The following is a 21,900-nucleotide window of genomic DNA, read 5'->3' as shown; positions in this document are numbered from 1 at the left end:
CAAGGTGTTGATCACAGGACCTGACACACATTTGCACTTGTGATTAAAAAGGCTTACTTTTGAAGCCTTTAAGTTTTAAACTACTCGCAGCCTCTGACCAGATTTGTGGAGCTAATTGTTCATTCTACAGTCTGATGCAATCAAGTTTCAGCACAGCAAGAGCTTCACATGTTGATGTTATCATAAGCACTCAGCCACTGCTATTTCTGCCTTTAAATGGGTCAGCTGCTTGCAATTGATAAAACTATCTGCTTGAGACAGTTGTCAGCCAATCAACTTCAGCGAGTTAGCAACAGCAAATAAAATATGTATTTCAGCTGAGAAAATCAGGCACAGAAAGGAAAACAACTTTTGTTTACTTCTGTGTGAAATCAAGCATCGAAAGAATTCCCTCAAATCTCTTATGTTAAATCTGCCACTGTGTGAGGATAGAAAGCTTGACCTAAATCTGCCGGCCAGATCACGAGAAATCAGTGTGATGGGTGTTTAAAGTTTCAGACTTTTCTTTGCGCAGTTTATCCTTCTCTGTGCTGCGGAGGAAACGGTGAAATTAGTGTTTTATGTACTGGTATGCCAAGTTCAGGAGGACACACTGTTAGTGTTGTGGCAGTCTGTGGGTGATGGGGTGAGTTTTCACACAGCACTCCAAAGGAGGTTTTTGTCTCTGCCGGCCAAAATTACCACCATGAAATCAGCGCCTGCTCAAGACTGCATTGAGGGAGAAGCAGGAGAGAAAGGAGGCCTCTTTAATGGCAGAATGGGTCGTAGAAAATATAGCAAGCCTGTAGTGATGTTTACCGCCCCCTTCGAATGTTCCCTGACGGGTGGGAAAGCTCAGTATCTGTAATTGTCTCATCAGATTCCTCCACATAGATATTTATTCCACGTTAGCTGATTTTAAAACCCAGACATACGGTATTATTCCACTCTGGGAGCTGAAGTCACCTGCCCTGGGCTTTTACTGTTTAAGAAACTACCAATGCGACTTCCATTCACAGACTTTTGGACCGCAAGGCCTTCAGCCGGGGACCACAGGACCTTCGGGCTGGGCTTTCGCAGCTTCCTAAAATAGTCCCACATTATACGCCCCAAGGCTCAGCCGGCATCACAGTAGCCTCAAGGAAGTTACATTAAGTGGAAGATTTATGACTTTAGTATTGTGAGGAGCGGCTTCCATGTGACCTCAGGCTACATTGTGGATTAGCGTCGTTCACCTCAAGAAAAGTGACAAAACTTAGCCGTCACGTGCGAGTCTCCCTCATAACAAACAGCTTAGTTAAAGTGGTTTTACTACAGGATATCTCCTCTGATCCATTCAGTACTTTCAGTGTATTATTAAGAATATTTTGGAGTTTAGGCACAACTCTCATAGCGACGGTGCACAGTCCTGTTCGTGCAGGAGGAATAACTGCTCGCGTTGCTGTCTAAAAACCTCCATTCATATCTAAAGGATAACAAAAAAAGGACATTTTTTATTTATAAAAACAGTTTGTCTTGATGACCCCCCCCCCCCCAAAAAAAAAAAAAAAACTTCCTGTTATACTTGCCATTGCAGATGTCAATAGTAAAGCTCTTCTACTTTTTTCCTCCTTTTTAATTAAAAGAAAAGGAGCCTGGTGATTATGTTTTCATGTTAGACTACAGAGGCACATTCAGTCCTTGGACATGGGACACCACACAGTAATCCTTGTTCCTCGAGCTCACTTCACTCGCCCGTGTGTTCATAAGGGAAGTTTTTCAGATCTTTGAGAGCCATGTGACTCGGTTGAAAAGGGCGTGTTGTTTTCAAAAAGCTTGCCATCGGCAGACTAAATATACCCTTTTACTGGACCTGACCCCTCATTTGCCTTTGCTGTGGCCACTTTAGGTCGACATGCTAGCTCAGCAGGGGCCCGACAACTAGTAATTATATAGGAGGGTTTCCATTTTACGTCCCCTGGATAGTGTTGCCTTCACACAAGCTCTTTTCCTCAATTTAGACATCTGGGTTGTCATTGATGGTTTACCTACATTTCAATTCTACCTACTTCATCTCATGTGACCAGAAATAGTTTGTTTCCAGCATGTCGGAAATGAGAATCATGTGCACCTTGTCATCCCTTTAGCCTTAAATGATGAAGTAAATGCAGTTAGATCATGCTGTTAATCCTTCATCTGGCTTTTTAATAGTTGAACTTTTCCGCCCATCTGTCATCCGGTGAGCTCAGCATGGATAATGTACGATGACTGCTGCATCATTTGGTGCCGTTTGCAGATGATTTTCTCCATATGACCAGCAGTCAGCTGTGCAGCGGAGATTGTACAGCTGTTCGCTGGCTTTTCGAGGACTTTACGTTAACATTACGGGGCTTTGACCCCGTGGCTTTGCACGTCTGAGCTGAAGGCTGATGTCTATCCTCCTGTGAATTCCAGATGGTTTGGGCCATGACTGCAGTTCGAACTGCTTTGTGTTGACTTGTGCTGACAACTTGGGAGGTAAAACAAATCAAACTGTTTGTAAAAGTAAGGGGAACCAACCAATTTTACACTTGAAGGTCTGTTTGCAGGTCCTGAACAGTAAAAAGTGTCTCCAGGCGAAGATAAATTGTCTCAAGAGATGTTACTTTAGCTCTACATGAGCTGCTGTTAGCATGGCTTGCCAGCGGTTCAAATTGTTTTGTGGGTACTAGGCTTTGACAAAGAAGGACAATACATTGAATTAAAAAATAAGATTATCTCTGGTTCTGCTGCATCCAATTTGTTTTAAAAATGTCCGATCATGTTGTAGCTGCAATGCTAAACCAGTGGATTACTCTTCTAAGATGTTGCATGCGAGTGACAAACAAAAAAAACGAGAACAAAATGTGATCATCACATGCATGTGTAGCAGCCAGCTGGAGCTCTAAGGCCAGTAACTTACCAATATTGAGAGACCGTAATGTCCTGGCTGTCTCTGCTCAGACTGTCAAAAACGGTCCATCAGCCTGCGAGCAAACACAACCCGAAACTCTGATGCAGCTGGCAGTATTTTAGGACGGGCCCTCGGCCCCTGTCAGGTCTTATAAGAAGGATTTGGTGTCCACGTTTGGCATCATCATGCACACATGTGAGCAAGCATGTGTCTCTGCCACATCTATAGCCAAACTCTGTTAATCTGTAAATGACATTGGAGCCGACATCTGTCCCCAGCAGTGTGTCGACCTCTGTGGTCGCAGGATTTTGTTTCGAGTGAATGGATCTCCTTCTCGCTCGCTTTTTTTTCATGCAGGCCTGGTTCAAAATAACTCACGGCAACATGTCAACGAGCCCAAACACAGCCTGAAGAAGTATCTTCAGCAACAAGAAGAATAAGGAGCACTGCAACAGATGGTTTAGTCATTTAGTCTTTAAAAAGTCAGCAAATGGGGAGGAACACAAGTCACCCGGCCCGTGGTGAGATGTGTTTTTTCTTCCAGCCAACAGTGCAGAACACAAACATTTTCAGTTTACTATCCTAACAGCCTATAAACAAATAATTTATTTACGTTTGAGATGCTGGAACCAGTGAATTTTTGCAACTCCTAAAAGGATGAATCAGTTTTCACAAAAGGGGCTAGTTTATTTTCTGTTAACCTGATATTTGACTAATTATTTCATATTTAAATAATTCAAATCAGTCTAAGGATGAGTTTAGATGACAAAGTGCGCTTTAGAAATATGAAATATTAAAAGCAAATTACCATCACTAACATCATTTATCACATCCATAAGATTATCTTCCTTTTTTTCTTACATTAACTGGTGTCACTGGTCATAGACTGGCTTTTTTAATTAATGTATCAGGTGCCTTGATTAATTTATGCAGCAATATGCAGTGACGGTCACATGATCATTGTTAGCAGTTCTGACATAAGAGGACCAGACGGGTCTATTAGAAAACCTTCAGTGAAGCAGCCTGATAATCAGGAGCAGTTGGTGCAGCATTATCATCATTCCCACAGCTGGGTGGGTTCTGTGCAGATGGGCCTGCTGATTACGTCAGTCATCACAAGGAAATGTTGGTAGTTTGTGGCGGACAGTGTGGCTAGACTGCCGGCGCTCGCCTCAGTAAGGCAGTAAAGTATGCAAACGTCAAATGAGACCTTTACTGTAGGTGTGAAGTGTGACCTGACTGCCTAAAGAAGTTATTTCCACAAAGGAAGAGGAAGAGAAAGTTTGTGTGCAGCGCTGCATGTCATATTAAAATGCCAAATTATACAAATTGAAATACTTGTAGCACATTTCCCATTACACAGTTTGTTAGTGCGTGGTTAGGCATGTTGGTATTATAGCAACAGATGCAGCCGGGGGGGAAAAAAAGAAAGGAAAAAAAAAGTCAAAGCTTCTTGGCGGGCTGCAGCAAAAGGAAGAAGAGCATCATTGATGCTGATGACGAGTGAGTACATGGAAAAGAGAGCCAGCGAGGGGAAAACCAAGTGAAGGGTTGGAGTTGTTGGCAGGGGCTGAATGTCCAACTCCCTCACACCACTCGGTGTCCTCGCCGTGCTCTCTGCTCACAGGATGCAGAGCTTCTTGTCTCTGCATCGGGAATGAAGTGGCAAGTGGTGAAGTCGCCATGTGGCGGCGACCATTTAAGACGGGACTCAAGACGGGAGCCGGTTGATTTTAAATTGATCGTGTGGCCTGGTGAGTCGGGATCTGTCCGCCTCAGCTCAGGAGATGATACAGATCAAAGCACATGTTTGCTTCACAGTGATTAATCAGAGCAGGATAGTGAACAGATACGTAAATAACACAATCAGTCACAATCAGGTGGGAACATGTGACGAATAACAAGCAGAGAGGAAGCAGGGCAGCAGTTTGTAACCAGATCTAGCCTCACCGCAGTTTGTGTGAGCGGAAGGCTGCGTCTGGTTCTGTCGTTGGTTTCACTTGACTTTTTATCTGCACCTGGCAGAGCAGAGATGTTTCTCTGTTGGCTTCAGTTGTGACTGGGATGTGTTGGGGATGCCTGTTGCAGACTCTGCTACCTCTTGAGTAGGAAGTGCAAACAAGCTTTCATTAAAACTGGCTGTTTTTTTTTTTTTATTATAGACTATCTTGTAGCAGGCTTGTTGTCATGTTTAATCAGCAAACCAAAGGAAAAACACTGGGCAGCAAGTGTATACAGTAGCTGCGACAAACAGTGACGTTGCCTGTTGGTTTGTGAATTGCCATGATGAAGCTTCCAAGTTTGGATTTTAGCCGCCATCTCAAGAACTCGACTTTCTGAGGCCTATTTTCTAATTAATGATGGAACTATTTTCAAATAGACCACATTAAAAAAAATAATAAGAAAGAAGGATTTTAGGAAACAACAGAAAATATATTGACTTTGTATTTCATGAGAGAAGTTGAACCTCTTGTGGCTTTGGAGGTGGTATCCCTCACTTTTCAGACCCAGAAGCTACGTCCGCTTTTATATACAGTCAATGCTGCAAACACACTGCCAATGGTTAAATGTGGTTGTTCTGTGATTTATTGTGATGACCAGCCTCAATCAAAATTAAATTATTGGTTCACCCCTAGTAATTTGTTCACATAAGGACCAAACACAACCTTCCAGCTGAAGTTGATTTTTTTTTTTTTCTCTCTCTTTCAAGCTCACAAACACATTGGAAGTTCTCATGCACAGATAGGCTGAGCTCCAGTTTCCCCCTCTCCGTCCCCTGTCCTCAGTGGGCAGCCTGCCAATATCTGTGCCCAGTTAGCAGCACAGTGCTGGGAACCCCAAGGCCCCAAGCAGGTGTCAACCTCCCTGCCCAGCCAAAGGAGCTGAGAGGGGAACACAAAGGGCTCAAAGAGACCTGCCAGCATGGTAACCGTCTTAAATGTCCTAGGCCAGTGTGGCCACTCCTCTAAATCTCTCAGCAGCAATAGGGGAGCTGCCAGTGTGCTTTCTCTGCTACTGTAACACTGACTTTCAAAGGGTGTTTGAGGCTTAAGCTTTGCCCTTAATGGGGCGCAAGAATGGTGAGATTGATGGAGGGCATCAGGAGTGCACGGATACAAGGCGGAGTCGATTCGGACGCTTTTATTTATGGAAATTTTGTACAAGAGGATATTTCTCAGAGGACAGAAACAGATTAATTCTATGTGCCTGTGGTTTTCATTGGGAATTTCAGTGTTGTTATCTCATCCATTCACGCTGTTGCTATTTCCGTCTCCTTTATGTCTCTGTCTTTCTCTCTCTCTCTCTCTCTCTCTCTCTCTCTCTCTCTCTCTCTCCCCCCCCCCCCCCCCCCCCCCCCCCCCCCCCCCCCCCCCCCCCCCCCCCCCCCCCCCCCCCCCCCCCCCCCCCCCCCCCCCCCCCCCCCCCCCCCCCCCCCCCCCCCCCCCCCCCCCCCCCCCCCCCCCCCCCCCCCCCCACAAGTTCAGTTGCTGCTGCTGTCATCAGGCAGTGTTTGTGCCGTCTTTATGGGATGCTTCCCCAGATCTCATGGGCCTGTGTGATCTTTGGAAACACTGGCTTGGCTCGGAGCTTTCCTCCCAGCTAAGCTACCCTGGCATTTAGATTGGCAAGACTGTAGACGAACTGGATGAGGAGGGGGAGGGGGGGGGGGGCGATGCCTCTCTCTCCTTCGTTCTCTCTCTCTCTGTTCATTGTTGACTACTCTGCAGTGATGATGTGGATGTGATGGGGGGGTGCAGTACAGTGGAGTGGAGGCTACCCTCATCTTCAGTAAACAATAGGTCCTTGTGTATTTGACCCCCTCTTTTAGCAGAGTGGAGTCCGTGGCTCAGCCTGAAGTCGGGATGGAATTCCATCTTTGCCAGATTTTGTCGGTGGAAACCTTCGCAAAAAAAACCCAATCGTAGCATCAGGAGGGTCATGGCCTCTGGGGCCTCATGCACAACCAAATCAATAATCAATTGTCATACTCCCCCTTTTTCTCTAGCTGCGGTGGGCCTCATTGATTGTCTGTGTGTGCTGTGCCACATGATATACCTCCCCCTCTGCTGGGTCACTGATTACTAACCTATATTTGAGCCACAACGGTGCTAGCAGGTCATTTAAAAGTAGTTGGCCATGATTTATCTATTCTATGGGCTTAAAATGTGTTCTGTAATTTTGGTTATAATATCCTAAATGAAGACAAACGATCCCATAAAAGCAGGAAATGACTTTACATTTGCTTTGTTAGAGAGTATTTTGTATGTCATTTATTTTCATTGTCTCCTGCCGCTTGATTCAATTCTTGTCTGACGAGATATCCGATAACCTTTAATCGCATTCCTTTGCGTGACCGACCCAGCCATCTCGTGGAGGTGTTGTGCGGATGCTTCAGCGTCTCTTGAGCCTTTTGTGGTTCAAACCAGAAGAACCTGCTTCGTGCCAGATCGGTTTACTTAGTCAGAGGAGAAGCGTACGGCACGGCTCCGTCGGCGACCCTCTCCAATCACGTAAAAGCCAGCTTCATTCGCGTTGAAGGAGAGACGCCAGAGTACAAAGCTGGAGTTGTGCAGACACTCTCCCAACACTGCTGCTCTCACATGATTGGATCAAGAGAAAGGAAGCACTTGAGCTTTACAATTGAATCATGTCAGCTAATGCCTCTTCAGTGTTGATAATATTTATAGACTAAAAGAAGATTATCAGTCCAAATGCATTTGGTTGACAGTCACGAAATTGACCTCCGGTATTATTTTTCTTGTCCTGCATTGCTGTAACTTTGGCAGACATTGCACGCATTACAAAGCAGGATTGAGAACAGATTTAGAGATTTATTTTAATATTTCCTGAAGCTTTAAAGCCTGTGCTTTTTTCCCCCGCCGCTGACCTAAAACTGCTGACTTGCAAAATGTTTTTTTTTTTTACCTGCAAGATGAAAATGAATCCCAACAAAAAGATGAAAATCACATGAATATTGTTCATTATGTTAACTGAACCGTCCATATTTGAGCCATACTCCTTTCAAAATAGAAAAAAAAAGTCATTTTAATGTACAATATCATTTCTGAAAAAAGAAAACATGGTCCAAGGAAAAAAAAAACTATTTTTAAATATGATACACTAGCTTTTATTGAATATGACAACATCCTCCACCTGAGGGGGGTCTGGATAAGTTAACCGCTTCCACGAACAACACAAAGTGGCTTAATGGACTCTTTATCAGGCTCGTCCTGTGGTGAGTACACCGAGGATCACGATGCCTTTTTTAAATTGACAAATGGAAAAGGACACCGGCGTGTGATAAGAGCCGATGGCAACCAGGACGGCTGTCGTCATCGTGGTTGTTGTTGTCATTGTCACCCGAGGGAAACGGATGCACCTTCAACAGGAGCTCAGTGGCACGTTTTTAGGAAAAGGGGGATTTTTATGAGCCCAAGGTTACGTAACACACAGCATTAAAATGTCATACTGGATTCATTATAACACACATCACAGGCTCAATTAAACAGATGCTGTAACTTTCATGCTGGGTGTGGGTGTGGGTGTGTTTGTTTTTTCTGTGCTTTGTACAAACCAGAGCGAGCAGTTTTCTGCCGCTCATGTTAGTTCAGGCTCTCCTCCTCCTCCTCCTCACTGACCCCTCTGATGCCCCTTTTTTTAGGTGGAGCTCCACATCCATCTGTTTTCCTGCTTTGTTATTTTCCCCAAGTCCCAAAAGCAACTGGTCATTTACAAGATGGCCTTTTAGTTATTCACTTACTGGTAGGGAAGTACGGGGATTTGGAATTGCACAATGGCATACTTGTCCTTGTTGTGACAGAGTTTAACTTTTCTTTATGTAACATTAGTGAGAGTTTACTTCCTTCCCGAAGTGAAGGTGACTTTTGCGGGGCCCTGCTTAAACAGGAAAGAAATAATATCATATTTTACAACTGTCTAAAGTGTAATCCAGGGCAGCAACTAATGAATAATGTTATTGTTGATTAAGCTACAGATAATTATTTTCAACTAATTGATTAATCATGTCGTCAAAGTCAAAACATTTTCGAGAAATTTGCAATTTCATCACAGTGACATCTTCAAAGTGGTTCTTTTGTCTGACCAAAATATTGGCTGTCATATGTAAAAGAAAAGTAAATGAAAGCATATGATCACAAATGGTTGTCATTTCTTTTCTTGTAAAATGACCAGAGATTAATCGATTGACTAATTGTCGGGGAAATAACTTTTTTCATTCAAATTGTTTTTATTTGAGAAATATCTTTATTTTACATGTGAAAATGTGGATTTCACGCATGCTTTTAGCGAGATGCTGATTTTATTCAGATGCATGTGAACTAATGAAAACAGAAGAGGATGAATGAATCAGGCTTTCAGTATGAGTGAGCTACATTTGGCGTATGTCCCCTTTCTGTGTGTGTGTGTGTGTGTGTGTGTGTGTGTGTGTGTGTGTGTGTGTGTGTGCGCGCTCTGCACGCTCTGCACGCTATGATCAGTGAGGAAGTCTACATCTCTGAAATGCTTAGTCAGTGCAGGATTTGGTCTGTTGCTTCATTTTTGTCTCCGTGTGCCCTCGCAGGGGAAACTTCACAGCTCCGAAGTTATCAGAGTCCAACATGGGATTCGGTGTGCTGGGAGTGTTTCTGGGGCTGCTCCTCGAGGTCTCCACCCACGGACCCCACGCTGTGCCTCGAACTTCCTGGAAGCACCAAGGTGAGGCTCCAATGCGGCACTATTTCTCGGCGATTAAACCAGTTGACTGGTTATTACGACAAAAAATAGAGAGCCATAGTGAGACAATACTAGTATGTAACTGAGTAGTAGTGTAACTAAATACATCATTTAAAGACACCTGTTTAGGATCTTGTTACTTTTTATCTTTGGATTTTGGAAAATCTTTGGAAAATCAAATAATAAATTTTTTAATTATTAAGGTTTTGTATGTCTTTCTCACTTTTTTTTTTCTTCTTTTTGTTTATAGAAATCACTATTCTTATTTCCAATGAATGCTTTTTTTTTTCTTATAGAAACCCCAGATGCTGATTTAATTTGAAACTGTGCACGAACCATCTACACTCATTTAAAAGCAGCCAATAGAGGAAGTCATGCTTGTTAGCCTGAACTGGTATTTATGAACTTCCACAATGTCAAAACAAGAAATCTAAGGCATTACAGTTCAGTTGCTCCACTGGTAATACAGGAGTAACTGAGCCTTATCACTCTATTCATCTTAAGAATACATCAAAGTTCCATTTTAAACTTGGTGTCTGAAGTTTACAATAGATCGCTTTGTCACACCTGTATCTTCATTTTATCTCGAAAGGCTGCCCTCGTTCTCACCACGGTCTCTCAAGTTGAAGCGGAAGTTCTATTTGCATAACGCCGTTTACAGAAATAGCTCAAGTCACTGAGTCTGTCTATGAGAACGAGTACAGTTCACACTTTAACAAAGTCTCTGCGCTCATGGGTCTCACTCACCGTTTCAGTCAGTGACCGTGTTTGCTTTCATCATTGTGGTGTTTATGACCCAACACCTGCAACCTGAACCCACTTGCACCTGCTACAACCAATACCATCCCAACACAAACTCTCCGTTAGGTTTACCATCAATCACAACACAGAGTATAAGAAGAGATGGACTTAGTCATCTTCCATACTGCATCTGTCACCTTTGCCGACACTGTCGGCTTTTACCCGATGACATCAAAGTGCAGCTTAAAGCTACAGTGCCTATTTTTGGCCACTGGGGGCAGCAGAAACGCGCTGTGAACACAAGGCTGACCTAATAAAACAGCCTATAAAGTTGTTAGGGTGATCATGATAGCAAAATCACGTCTATTTATACGAGCAGACATGGACCAACGTTGTCACTTGGAATTGTGGTTTTTTGCTTCCTGATTAATCCGTGCCCGACATTCGATTTGCTTTTTATCTCTGTTTTGGTCCCCACCGACACCTGAAGGAAATATCTGTCTTTGTAGCTTCTAAATTCTCCACAATGTTCGCCAACTACTCATAACTTTGTCGGTCTGTTGCCAAAGAGGTTGTGGTCAATGTTTTCTGTTTTTTTTAAGGTTTTTGCTTTTGTGAAAAAAAACTAATGTGCTTTGTTTCGGACGCTGAAGTCATGTGATCGTATGTTTTTGTGCTCAGATTTAGATCTGATGGAGTTTGCGGAGCCTGGCATCTTCAATTACTCCACGTTACTGCTGAGTGAGAAGAGGGACGCGCTGTATGTGGGAGCGAGGGAGGCCATCTTTGAGCTCAGCAAGAAGAATGTGACCGTCAGAAACAACAAGGTATCAAAATGTGGATAAAATATAGACCAAAAAATGTTTAAATACTTTTGATTGCAATTTTTGTTTTTTGTTTTTTTACTATTTCAAGGTTCAGTGGACAGTTGCAGAAACCCCCACGACGATGTGCACACTCAAAGGAAAATCCAAAGAGGTTGGTTTTAATTATTCAATTATTCATTCAGGCCAAAAAATGAATAGCCTGTAATAAGATCTGTTTATAACAATTTGCTTATATAACGTTTCTTTTCAGAGGGATTGTCTGAACTACATCCGAGTGCTCCAAGTTGTGGACGACGAGCGGCTGTATGTTTGTGGCACGCATGCCTTTCAACCTCAGTGTGATTACTTGGTAGGTTGATGTTCAGTCCCTCCTCAACAGGGAACACCACACTTCACAAATAAACATGTGTTCAGACTTGCTAATCAACAATGCGACCTTCTAACTGAAATGTAATCTGCTCTTCCAGAACCTTGACACGTTTTCATTGGACGGTCGACAGGAGGACGGCAGAGGGAAGTGCTCCTTTGACCCCTCTCAAATCTTCACTACTGTCATGGTTGGTGAGTTGAGGCCACTTTTATATCTCATTTCACAAAGAGCTCTTTTGGTTGTCTGCCCTGCAGGAAAATACATAATAATAATCCTCAGAGGCAAAATGGACTGATTGGACAGTTTTTGTTGTTTTATTTTCCATCAGATGGAGAGCTATACTCTGGAACGTCTTATAACTTCTTAGGCAGTGAACCAATTATTTCCAGATATTCTCCAGCCCAGTCTCCGCTGAGGACAGAGTACTCCACATCATGGCTCAACGGTGAGTTGGAACAACATGTGATCGGTGTACATCTGAAATCAACTGAAAGCTTCTTTGAAAGGATTTTTTAAAAATAATTTCCAAAGCATGAGAGGAGATGTATAATCTGGAGATTTTCTGAAGTATCGAAATCGGGGCTGATCAGGGCGTATTTTAATGGATCTGTATAAAGACCATACAAATCCGATCCCTTTTGTATTTTTTACTATGGTTTGTGTAGTCTACTTTGTGTTGCAGCAATGCTCTCAAATCTGCTGGCAGACCTATCAGCTCCCACTAAGCAACTTTAATTCTGTAAGTGACTTGATGGCAGACCAAAATTAAACGAGGCTGTTGCCTGGTCAAAGTGCTCTCTGCAAGCTGGTGTGATTTCTCAACCACAGAGTAAGCAGAAAAATAGAGTGCGGCAGATTTAATAGGTTCCCACATCAGTTATAGGGCTGCAAATAACAATTATCAATTAGCTTTTAAGTCATTAAAATGTCAGAAAAAGATGAAAAATGTCAACCAGTGTCTCCCAAAGTCTAAGATGCTGCTGAAAATGTGTTGTTCTGTCAACCACAACCGCGAGGTATTTAGTTTAATATCACGGAGGACTAAAAGAAACCATAAAATATTCACATTTAAGAAGCTGGAATGAACAAATATTTTTGCATTTCTATCATAAAATAACAAAAAGTTGAATTGATAATCAAAACTATTGACAATTTATTTTCTATCATTTAGCTAATTGTTGCCGATCAGATCCATATTTAATCAACATTTAGGCTCAGAATCATCACATAACTAATATCAAAGGACTCAATTTGGGCTCGAGGCCATCAAAATTCCCATTTTGAAATTGAAGAGAATTTTAAGTTTCTGTTAAATAATTTAGAATAACGCCTTCAGGAGTAGAACGACAGTGAGGCTTTCACAACAGCTGATGAACCGTCCAGGTTTTCTTCCCCCCCCCGCTCCCTTTTATTCATACCGGCGTCTGTCTTCTGTCTCTGCTTTTCCTCGCAGAGCCCAGTTTCGTGTTTGCCGACGTGATCAGAGAAGGGAAAAACAGAGCAGATGGCGAGGACGACAAAATCTACTACTTCTTCACCGAGGTGTCGGTGGAGTACGAGTTCTTTGGCAAGCTGCTCATCCCCAGGGTGGCCCGCGTCTGTAAGGTCAGTACACGTTGTGCACCATCTGCACATACCAGCACTAAACCTCTTTAGCCCCGAACTTCCTGTTGTTTGTCTTTCTCCTTTCCCTCCATCCATCCATTTTCTTCTATAATTAATTGTGTCTCAGACAAACAGGGGCTCAGCTCACACGGACAATAACAAAAAAAATCTGTTGTAGCGTTGAAACATTTGTTGGACAAGAACCTAAATTCCAAAATACTGTATAACATTACAGTGCAAACAAAAGAACTTTGACAAAAAACACCTGCTAAAACCTCATAAACGTTAGTTAGAATTTATGGTTTATTTGGTAATGTAACAAAAAAACAGATGCCATTTAGACTTTGGCTAGAAAAACAACCCGAACAAATACGTGTCATCTCCCGCAGTGGAAATTACGTCGTTACACAACCGTCCCCCTCTTTTCATTTGTTTTCTCTTAATATCCCCCCGCAGGGCGACCTCGGCGGCCAGCGCACTCTGCAGAAGAAGTGGACGTCCTTCCTGAAAGCCAAGCTGGTGTGCTCCATGCCGGAGCTCAACTTCGTTTTCAATGTCGTGCACGACGTCTTCATCCTGAAGGGGACAGACTTGAGAGACACGGTCATCTACGGTGTCTTCACATCTCAGTGGTCAGTGGTTTGAAGACTTTCAGCTGGGGATAGATGGCGGGGGCGGGAGGGGGAAACGAAGCCAGGATACACTGGGACTCTGCAGTAAAATACAGCCTGTTAAATTGTTCTTCTCCTGTTTTTTTCCTCTTCCTCTTCCATCTCCATCATCATCATCTTCATGCCCTCACCCCCCCAGGGGCAATGTGGGACTGTCAGCTGTGTGCGCCTACAACATGATGGCGGTGGAAGAGGTCTTCTCCAAGGGCAAGTACATGCAGAAGGCCACAGTGGAGCAGTCGCACACTAAGTGGGTGCGGTACAACGGCATCACTCCTTCCCCGCGTCCCGGAGCAGTAAGTGCTTTAAACGCAGACTTTAAAAAATACTTCAGTTATATTACTTACCAGGAAAAATTGGCTTGTCTTACACGATGCCACACAGAACGGCTGTTGTAATAAGTCTCTTTTTTCACCAGTGTATGAACAACCTGATGCGTGAGCAGAACATCAGCAGTTCGCTCCACCTGCCGGACAAAACGCTTCAGTTTGTGAAGGACCACCCGCTGCTGGAGGATCCCGTCCTGCCCATCGGCAACGGGCCTCGCCTCATCACCAAAGACATCAATTACACTCAGATTGTTGTGGAGAGGGTCCGAGCACTGGACAAAAACATATACGACGTCATCTTCACTGGAACAGGTAACAAAGCCTCAGTTAACACTAACTCATGGTAAAATAACATAAATGCAAATCTGACCTGAAATTGTTTAAAAAAAAAAAAAAAAAAAATAGGAATGTCCTCGTCACTGAGTTTTGAAGTTGTCAAACTCTGAACTTTTATCATATGTGGGTGTTTGGAAGTTTTCATCTTTCAGCTTAAACTTTAAAAAACAACACCTAAACTTGTCACTACATATAGAAATTAAAGTCGTGTTTCTGGCGTTTACGTTGGCTGAGTGACATTTTGCCCGTCCTCTTCAGATAAGGGAGTCCTGCACAAGTCGGTGGTGTTCGAAGGAGAAGTTCACATCGTGGAGGAGATCCAGCTCCTGAAGAAGTCTGAATCCATCAAAAACTTAGTGCTGTCCTCAGAGGTCAGTGTGTTGTTGTTGTGTGTGTGTGTGTGTGTGTGTGTGTGTGTGTGTGTGTGTGTGTGTGTGTGTGTGTGTGTGTGTGTGTTACACATTTTCAAGGTCAGCTAACTGCATGTTGTTCTTTACATGTCAGGTTTTTTAGAAGACTTGTTTTATGTGTGTTTAAGGGTTCATCTTTGTTGCCTTTAAACTAAGTTAAGCACCAGGTTGCTTTTTCCTCCCGTTTGTTAACGTGAATAATCTCGTGCTTCCACAGACACAATCCCTGTACGCTGGTTCAGACTCGGCCGTCGTCCAGTCGCCTACAGCTTTCTGTAGCAGGTATTCGTCCTGTGATGACTGTATCCTTGCGCGAGACCCCTACTGCGCCTGGGACCCTCATACCGCCGCCTGTGTCAATATCTTTGATACTTCCAGCCACCAGCTCTGGTAACTACCCAGATTTACCCTCATATCTCCTTTCAGCATACCAGTGTTCCAGCCGTCCATTAAAACTACCATCGAGAGACATCTGTGCCGATACTGCAACCAGTTTGACCTGCTTTACTGTCTCGGCCTCTATAATCCGTCTCCTTGGAGTGTGTGAATATTTTGGACTCATGAAAGTCCTGTTTGTTTTTCAGGAGGCTAATCCAGAGCTTGAACGGTGACGCAGACAGCTGTCCTGCAGGTAGGAGGCGACGTGCTCGATTACAGCCTGATAACATGAACACAGATAAGACGGTTTCACTGTTTTCTCTCCTGAAGCTTCTCAACATCTAATTCAAAGCATGACTAACTGGGTGATGACAAATCATCCAGGATACTGAATGCTCACATTTCATCCTCAGTGTTTGAAAACCTAATATCATTTTTATTTATAATTTTTGTCTGCGTTTTCTAATTGTAAGCTCTGTTGTGTGATTGTTCTCTCCAGGATACACTGAATTTTCTTGTAACCATCCAAAAGTCATTATTGTGTCCTTTTTTTTGCCGTTGTAGTGTCAGGTCAGTCTCAGAAGGACTACCAGCGTGTCACAGTGAAACCCGGAAGCTCTGCTGAGTTGCCGTGTTTGGTTCGCTCCAACCTCGCCCAGGTGATGTGGAAGTCAAACGGCTCTCTTCTCACCGAGGCCTCTCGCTTCCACCTCATAGCCGAAAACGGGCTCCTCATTTACAGCGTGGGTCCAGAGGATCAGGGTTACTACGAGTGCTGGTCCGTGGAATGGGCCCCCGCTGCCGGGAAGAACTTCAGCCGTCTCCTGGCGGGATACTTCCTGACTCTGGATCTTCCACCCCGACCCCCGCAGCAGGCGGGCCGTGCGACCACCGCCCTCGGCAGCGAGGAGACATCTGGCACGCATGCGGCTGAAGGTAATCTTAAAACAGACAGAGTCCCGCTCACCTCGGCACTTGCCCCTCCCAGCTACACGACCACAGTCCTCTTCACCCCCCCACCCCAGACCGACTCATCACTAACCCCGCCCCCCAGCAGCACCGTCAAGTTCCAGTCAAAGCAGCTTCTTCCCCCGAACCCCAACGTCCCCCATCCAGACAGCCAGGACCCAGCAGCTGAGTACTTGCAGCACAACAACACCACCGCCCTCCTCTTCCTCTTCCTCCTGTTCTTCCTCCTCTTCCTAGCCGCGCTGGTGTACAACTGCTACATGCAGTATCTGCCGGCGCCCTGCCTGCGTCTCCGAGCCGCTCTGCTGGGCAGTCACAAGAGCGCCCATCAGCCCGAGTACAGGGCCTGTGAGGCCGGTTTTATTGAAGCGTCCGCGACCGACAAAGTCAACATGACAGAGCGGCCGACCCAGAACGGCAGCCAAACCACTCAGAACCTGCGGGCGCTGCGTGACACCGGCTACGAGACCGAGCCGGAGTGCAGCAACGGTCGCATCCCTTCTCACAGCTTCGGAGGCGACAGCTCCTCCCAGGAGAAACCGTTCGACGTGGACTGTGAATCTCAGCCCATCCAGTTCGCGGATGCAGACGAACTTAACTGCTAGCCGTAAGCTTGAGCCTCGGCACGGAGACCGCAGGGGGTCCCGCTCTGTCTGCAGCTGCCCCTGATGCATAAGCCTAAACGGTGTCCAGTGGATAGCGTCGCGTGAAGTTTAATCACGACGAAGCTTACGTGAGGCGTCCCGCTTAGAGCTGTAGAGTTTTCACTCCTGCTGTCTGGTTTAGGGCGTTTAATGTTCGAGGACGCTGCACTCTTTCAGCTTAGCCCAGCAAGAAAAGCTATTTTCTTAAATTCCAAATTGGAAACATTGTTTACCAAATTGGTAAGTTACTGTGATGTTTTCCAAATTGGAGTCGTGTCTCTGCCGCCTGAGTGAAAAATATTCTCTCGCAGCTTTTGCATCTTTTTGTTGCGAAGCAGTGTGTCGTTTATCGGAGGGTAAAAGCTTCAGCGTTGTAGTCATTTTCTCAGGGACGATTCGCTGCGTATGTCGTGGCGCCGTGTTGTCATCCGCAGCGCCCCGTATGTGGGCCTGAAGCTCACCCGGTGGGGTGGCAGAGGGTTTGAAGGTCAGACGAAAAGCGAAAACAACACGAGGACGACTTGCTGGAAAATATCAAGCCGCCGTCTCCTGAGTGACACTGCTGAGTCTCTTGTGTATTTTATTTCTTTTCCTCCCTGGGAAGTCGACATTCCTACACTGATGTAACGCCTGTGTATTAACCTTCATTTGTCATCCTCCCTCATGTGGTCTGTTAATAACAACAACAAAAACACTGTACAGTATGACATGATGCTTGATATTACAGCCCTGGAAACAATCTGAAGTTTTTTTTGTTTTTTTTTCTATCTTAATTTTGTTAAGCCTTCTGTATTAGTTCATTATCAGATGATTGTTATTTAAGATGAGTCACATCTGTGGTATTATCTTGTTTGCTGCGTAAGTACTTGTGATCTTCCTTTTGTTTTATTTTATTTATTACAGATGTTTTTTTTATAGATTGTTCGTTCGACTCCCTTTCGTCATCCCTTGTTTCCTGTTTTTCTTCAAAACTCTCTTCTTCTCCGTCACTCCCTCTCACAGCCTCCTCTCCTGTCGACACTTCATCCTCCCTGCTCTCCTCTGGCGGTAGCACTCCCTCTGCCCTCCCTCCTTCCTCTTCATCTTCTTCCTCTTCTTCCTCCTCCTCCTCCTCCGAGCTCCACAATGTGGAGGCTCGGGAGGCGGAGGTGAGACTGCTGCCTCCCCTGCTGAAGGACCAGGCCTGGGGGGTTCACGCCCAGGAGTCCTTCCTCCTCTTCTGCCTCGCCCTGGGTGAGTGGTGCCTGTGACACCGAACCCTCCTTCAGAAACACCTGCTCGGCTTGGAAATCTCTTCCTCTCTTTCTAACCCATCACTCATCCTCTCATCTCTCTACACCTCGCATGTCAGCGTCACCCAAACCTTGACTAACTGGGCGTGAGTGTGTTCCCGGATTTCTTTGTAAAAAGCCCCCCCCCCCCTTTTCTTTATTTTTTTATGTATCTTGACTTGTAGAGATCTTTTGATCTCCATTTTTAGGAGTCTTTCAATGGGTGAATGTTAAACAAGACAAACTTGGGATTCCTTGTTCAACTGTCAGTCTCTCACTGATCAGATCATCTCAGTTCTCACTTCGATGTCAACAAAAGGTACAGTTGTGTGAATATTGTTGTATAACCACAGTAAACATGTAAAGTTTAGAAGAAATGGATCCTTCCTGTTCAGGATGTAAAGAAGCTCTCCTCAGAACAAATTATAAAACGCTCAACTGTCTTGCATCTCAAGACTTTATCTGGATATTTTTTGTGCCTGCAAACAAATGTAAATATATTTGTATATATGGAAAAATACCTTTTGAAGATGTACATAAATCTAGGGGGCATTTTGGGGCTTTGGCTCTTGTTAGGGAGGTGAAATAAACCTTTTCAACACTGGTTTGTTTTATGTTTTTGAGTTCGGTCGTCGTTTTTGTAGGCAAAAGTAGAGAAAACTTCTGTGTTTGTGCTGCTTGAAACTAATGAGAAAAAAGGGTGAGTTCTTTTTTTGCACATAATTTCATCTTTGCATGTGTAATCAAACCTCTACAAGTCCTCTCTGAAACGCAACCCTACAAACGGACCGACTAAAGGCAAGTATTCCCCGTTTCATGTCTGGACAATCAGCGGTCAACACGAAGTCCAACTCTTGTCCCGCAGGTCCCAGTGATGTCCACATTCACTGGCTGATAAACGGACACACTCTGGACACCCCCATCATGGAGCACCGCCGGCCGCTGGGTCAGAGGGAGGTACTGGTGAGCAGCTGGCTCCGAGAGGGGCCGCTGATCAAGGACGCCCGTTACCACTGTGTTGCCGAGGCCAGCACAGGAAATGACATGTCTGAGGTGGACCTGCGCCTCACTATTGGAGGTATCTGGGCCTGGTTTTTGTGTGGCTGTGAAAATCTCCAGAGTTACATGGTGATCAGAGTCCTGCATGCGGAGTGGTCGTGGCGTAATTTGGTTTTATAATCCGTGCAGAGATGGATAATTGAAATGGTTTATAGCATAAAAGATGTTGTTGTTCGACAGATGAGGAGAACATTCCATCCAGAGATTTAAACCAATGGAGAGGTGCGCTCACTGAGCACGAGCAGCTGCTAAAAAGATGGGAGAAGGCCTGGGTAGGTCTCTGTTCTTTGAGAGTGCCGTGATCATGCTGTTGCCTGGATTGAACTTCATGGTGTGCACCAGTTTTAGTCTGCTCTGCATGTTTGGTTTTAGGTGTGTAGTGAACTCTCTCTGCCCGATTGAGTTTGTTTTTTCTTGCAGAAAAAGCAGAGCAGAAAGTACAAAGTCCAGATTTATTGGAGCAACGGCAAATAATCACGAATACAAAGCAGAAGCCAGATGATCAGATGATTTATATTCCATAAAATAAACTTCTGGAAACTTTGAAGTATTCAGATAAATAAATCACTTGCAGTTCCTTTAACTTCATTACATCTAACTGCATTTTCTGAACTACGTGATCTATTAACCACATGCAGCTAATTCTGTTGGGCATAACTCAACACTTACATGTTCCCTTAAAAGGATTTCTAAGGAGATTTTCCCCCTAAAATATAAGCCCAAGTCTCCAGACCTTTATCACAAAACTTTTTGAATTTCTTATTGTAGCAAATCATTTGTTCTTTAAATATAGATTAGAGTTTACCTCACATTTCTTTATCCTATACCTTCTTTCTTTTTCCCATTTAGGTTATCTAACATATTAGAGTTTTCTTCCAATAGTCAAGTTTACGTTTGTTATGTGTGGATTCAGATGTACTATTTGCGAAGTTGTGAAGTCTTCGTTTAAACTGAAAAACACAGATTTCCTCACTGCAAAGCCGTTTCCAAATAATAAACTGGCTTAACTTGAGCCAGATAGTTTGACTGAATTACTATTTAGATTCATGAGTGAATTGCTGATAAAATCGAAGATGTTAGCAACGCTTTTTACAAATCTTGTATTATTACCACTTAACATAATTTTCCTTTCTAATACTGAATGACGGTTTCTTGTGGCTTTACGTGCCTTTTGATGAGTTTTTAGCGCATCAATCCCAACAACATCTCGCCCAACAACATCTCTCCCCTGCAGGAAAGCTGTGACGGCCACAGAGCTCTGTGAGGATTCAGCTGAATCTGGTTGTGAACATCAGCCCAGGTGGACCACATCTTTGACACTCACAAACAGATGGAATATAATGTCCCAGTGTCACCTCTTACACGGGCATTTGATGGACCATGAAGTAAAAACAAACAGCACCTGCTTCCTGCAGGGGCTCACCTGGTTGCGATGATGGTGTTGGGACTCCTACCAAAAACCTTACGAGGAGATGAAGCTCATCGGTTTACCTCAGTCTGAGGCTGCATTTATACTATCTGTTATTTTTATTGATGAAAACAAACATCCTGAAAGCAGTGCTTGTATGGAATAACTGTCTGTATATGGGGAATGCTGATCATCAGCGTGTCAGGAAGTGAAGCAGCGTCTGTGGCCGTCCACACCTGTTTATAGTGATCTTGAGATGTTCGCACCTTCACTGCCTTTAAAAGACTCCATCTGTTTGGTCCTTCACAGCTACCTTGCAGTTTGACATTTTCACTTGAGATTATAGTGTCTTTGATCTTCTTTTTCCTCCCAGAGAGTCAAAGCTTACTCAGGATTTGACTGCATTGACGGAGCTGCTGTGGTTCGTAAATATATTTTTAAAAACCACAGTACACCGGTCATGTTTGACGTTAAGAAAGATTATACAACCACAAAGTGAAATTCGGATTAAAAACCCAGCAATCAAATGGAATTTATTCCAAGTATAACAAATTGAATTGTTAAAGACTCTTTCTGTCTGCAGCTGTTTTCTTCACATTAAAACTGTGACTCTTTGACTCTGGAGTAGAAATAAACGGTTTGTTTTATGCATCACATTCCTGTCATTCCTGATATTAGATCATCTTTTAAAATATTTACAAACCTCTTTCGACCATATATAAAACTGAAGTGGTGCATCAGCCTTTTCTACAGAAACAACTTTCTACCATCTGAATTATTTACAAACCTCCAGAAAGCACCAATGACTATTTCTGTTTGGAAGTCAGTTGTGGCATTTGCACAAAATATAACAGTTTCACTAAAAGATGTAGGTTTTAAACCAAATCTCAGCCTATGGTTTATAGATTTACAGACCAATAGGGATTTAGTTATAATATATTATAATCTTTCAAACATAATCTGTTAAATGTTACATTCATGTTATTTAATGCATGTGAAACAAAAATTAAACCCTAAATTTGGTTCTCCTGCACCTCAGCATGAGCTATAAGAATTTCATTCTCATTGTGCCATCTGCAACAACTTGAGCCACTGCGCCCTCTTGTGACCAAGTAAAGGAACATCAGCAAAACAGAAAAACTACATGACTCCACAGTGTCACCTAAATACAGCAAACACACTGACACCCGTCTGAGAATATCTGACCACACATTAACGTTAATTAGAGCCATATTTATTTTTCATTGAACACTATCTTAA

General features: G+C 43.8%; 1 protein-coding gene across 4 annotated transcripts in view; it reads left to right on the top strand.

The window, feature by feature from the left end:
* The window catches only part of sema4d (sema domain, immunoglobulin domain (Ig), transmembrane domain (TM) and short cytoplasmic domain, (semaphorin) 4D), a 32,885-nt gene extending 11,596 nt beyond the window's left edge, over window positions 1–21,289 (top strand). For 2 of the 4 annotated variants that reach the window (XM_069710714.1, XM_069710716.1), the window contains 14 exons: window positions 9,471–9,604; window positions 11,045–11,190; window positions 11,279–11,341; window positions 11,441–11,539; window positions 11,658–11,751; window positions 11,889–12,005; window positions 13,014–13,165; window positions 13,622–13,797; window positions 13,976–14,132; window positions 14,255–14,477; window positions 14,760–14,872; window positions 15,129–15,301; window positions 15,496–15,542; window positions 15,854–17,861. In XM_069710714.1, coding sequence (XP_069566815.1) covers window positions 9,471–9,604; window positions 11,045–11,190; window positions 11,279–11,341; window positions 11,441–11,539; window positions 11,658–11,751; window positions 11,889–12,005; window positions 13,014–13,165; window positions 13,622–13,797; window positions 13,976–14,132; window positions 14,255–14,477; window positions 14,760–14,872; window positions 15,129–15,301; window positions 15,496–15,542; window positions 15,854–16,863 — 2,704 coding nt within the window. In that variant the 3' untranslated portion in view covers window positions 16,864–17,861. Of the gene's footprint in view, window positions 1–9,470; window positions 9,605–11,044; window positions 11,191–11,278; window positions 11,342–11,440; window positions 11,540–11,657; window positions 11,752–11,888; window positions 12,006–13,013; window positions 13,166–13,621; window positions 13,798–13,975; window positions 14,133–14,254; window positions 14,478–14,759; window positions 14,873–15,128; window positions 15,302–15,495; window positions 15,543–15,853; window positions 17,862–17,904; window positions 18,136–19,038; window positions 19,252–19,412; window positions 19,505–20,466 lie in introns of those variants that run through there. The other 2 variants (XM_069710715.1, XM_069710717.1) reach the window with 2 other exon arrangements.
* Window positions 21,290–21,900: the final 611 nt, after the last annotated feature.

This window comes from Brachyistius frenatus, unplaced genomic scaffold (assembly GCF_029030835.1).
Source record: "Brachyistius frenatus isolate BFR_SWC_R1_liver_20210118 unplaced genomic scaffold, ASM2903083v1 Contig_94, whole genome shotgun sequence".
NCBI classification, from domain to species: Eukaryota; Metazoa; Chordata; class Actinopteri; family Embiotocidae; genus Brachyistius; species Brachyistius frenatus.
The sequence above is the reverse complement of the archived record's forward strand: the minus strand, read 5'-3'. Positions and strand labels throughout refer to the sequence as shown.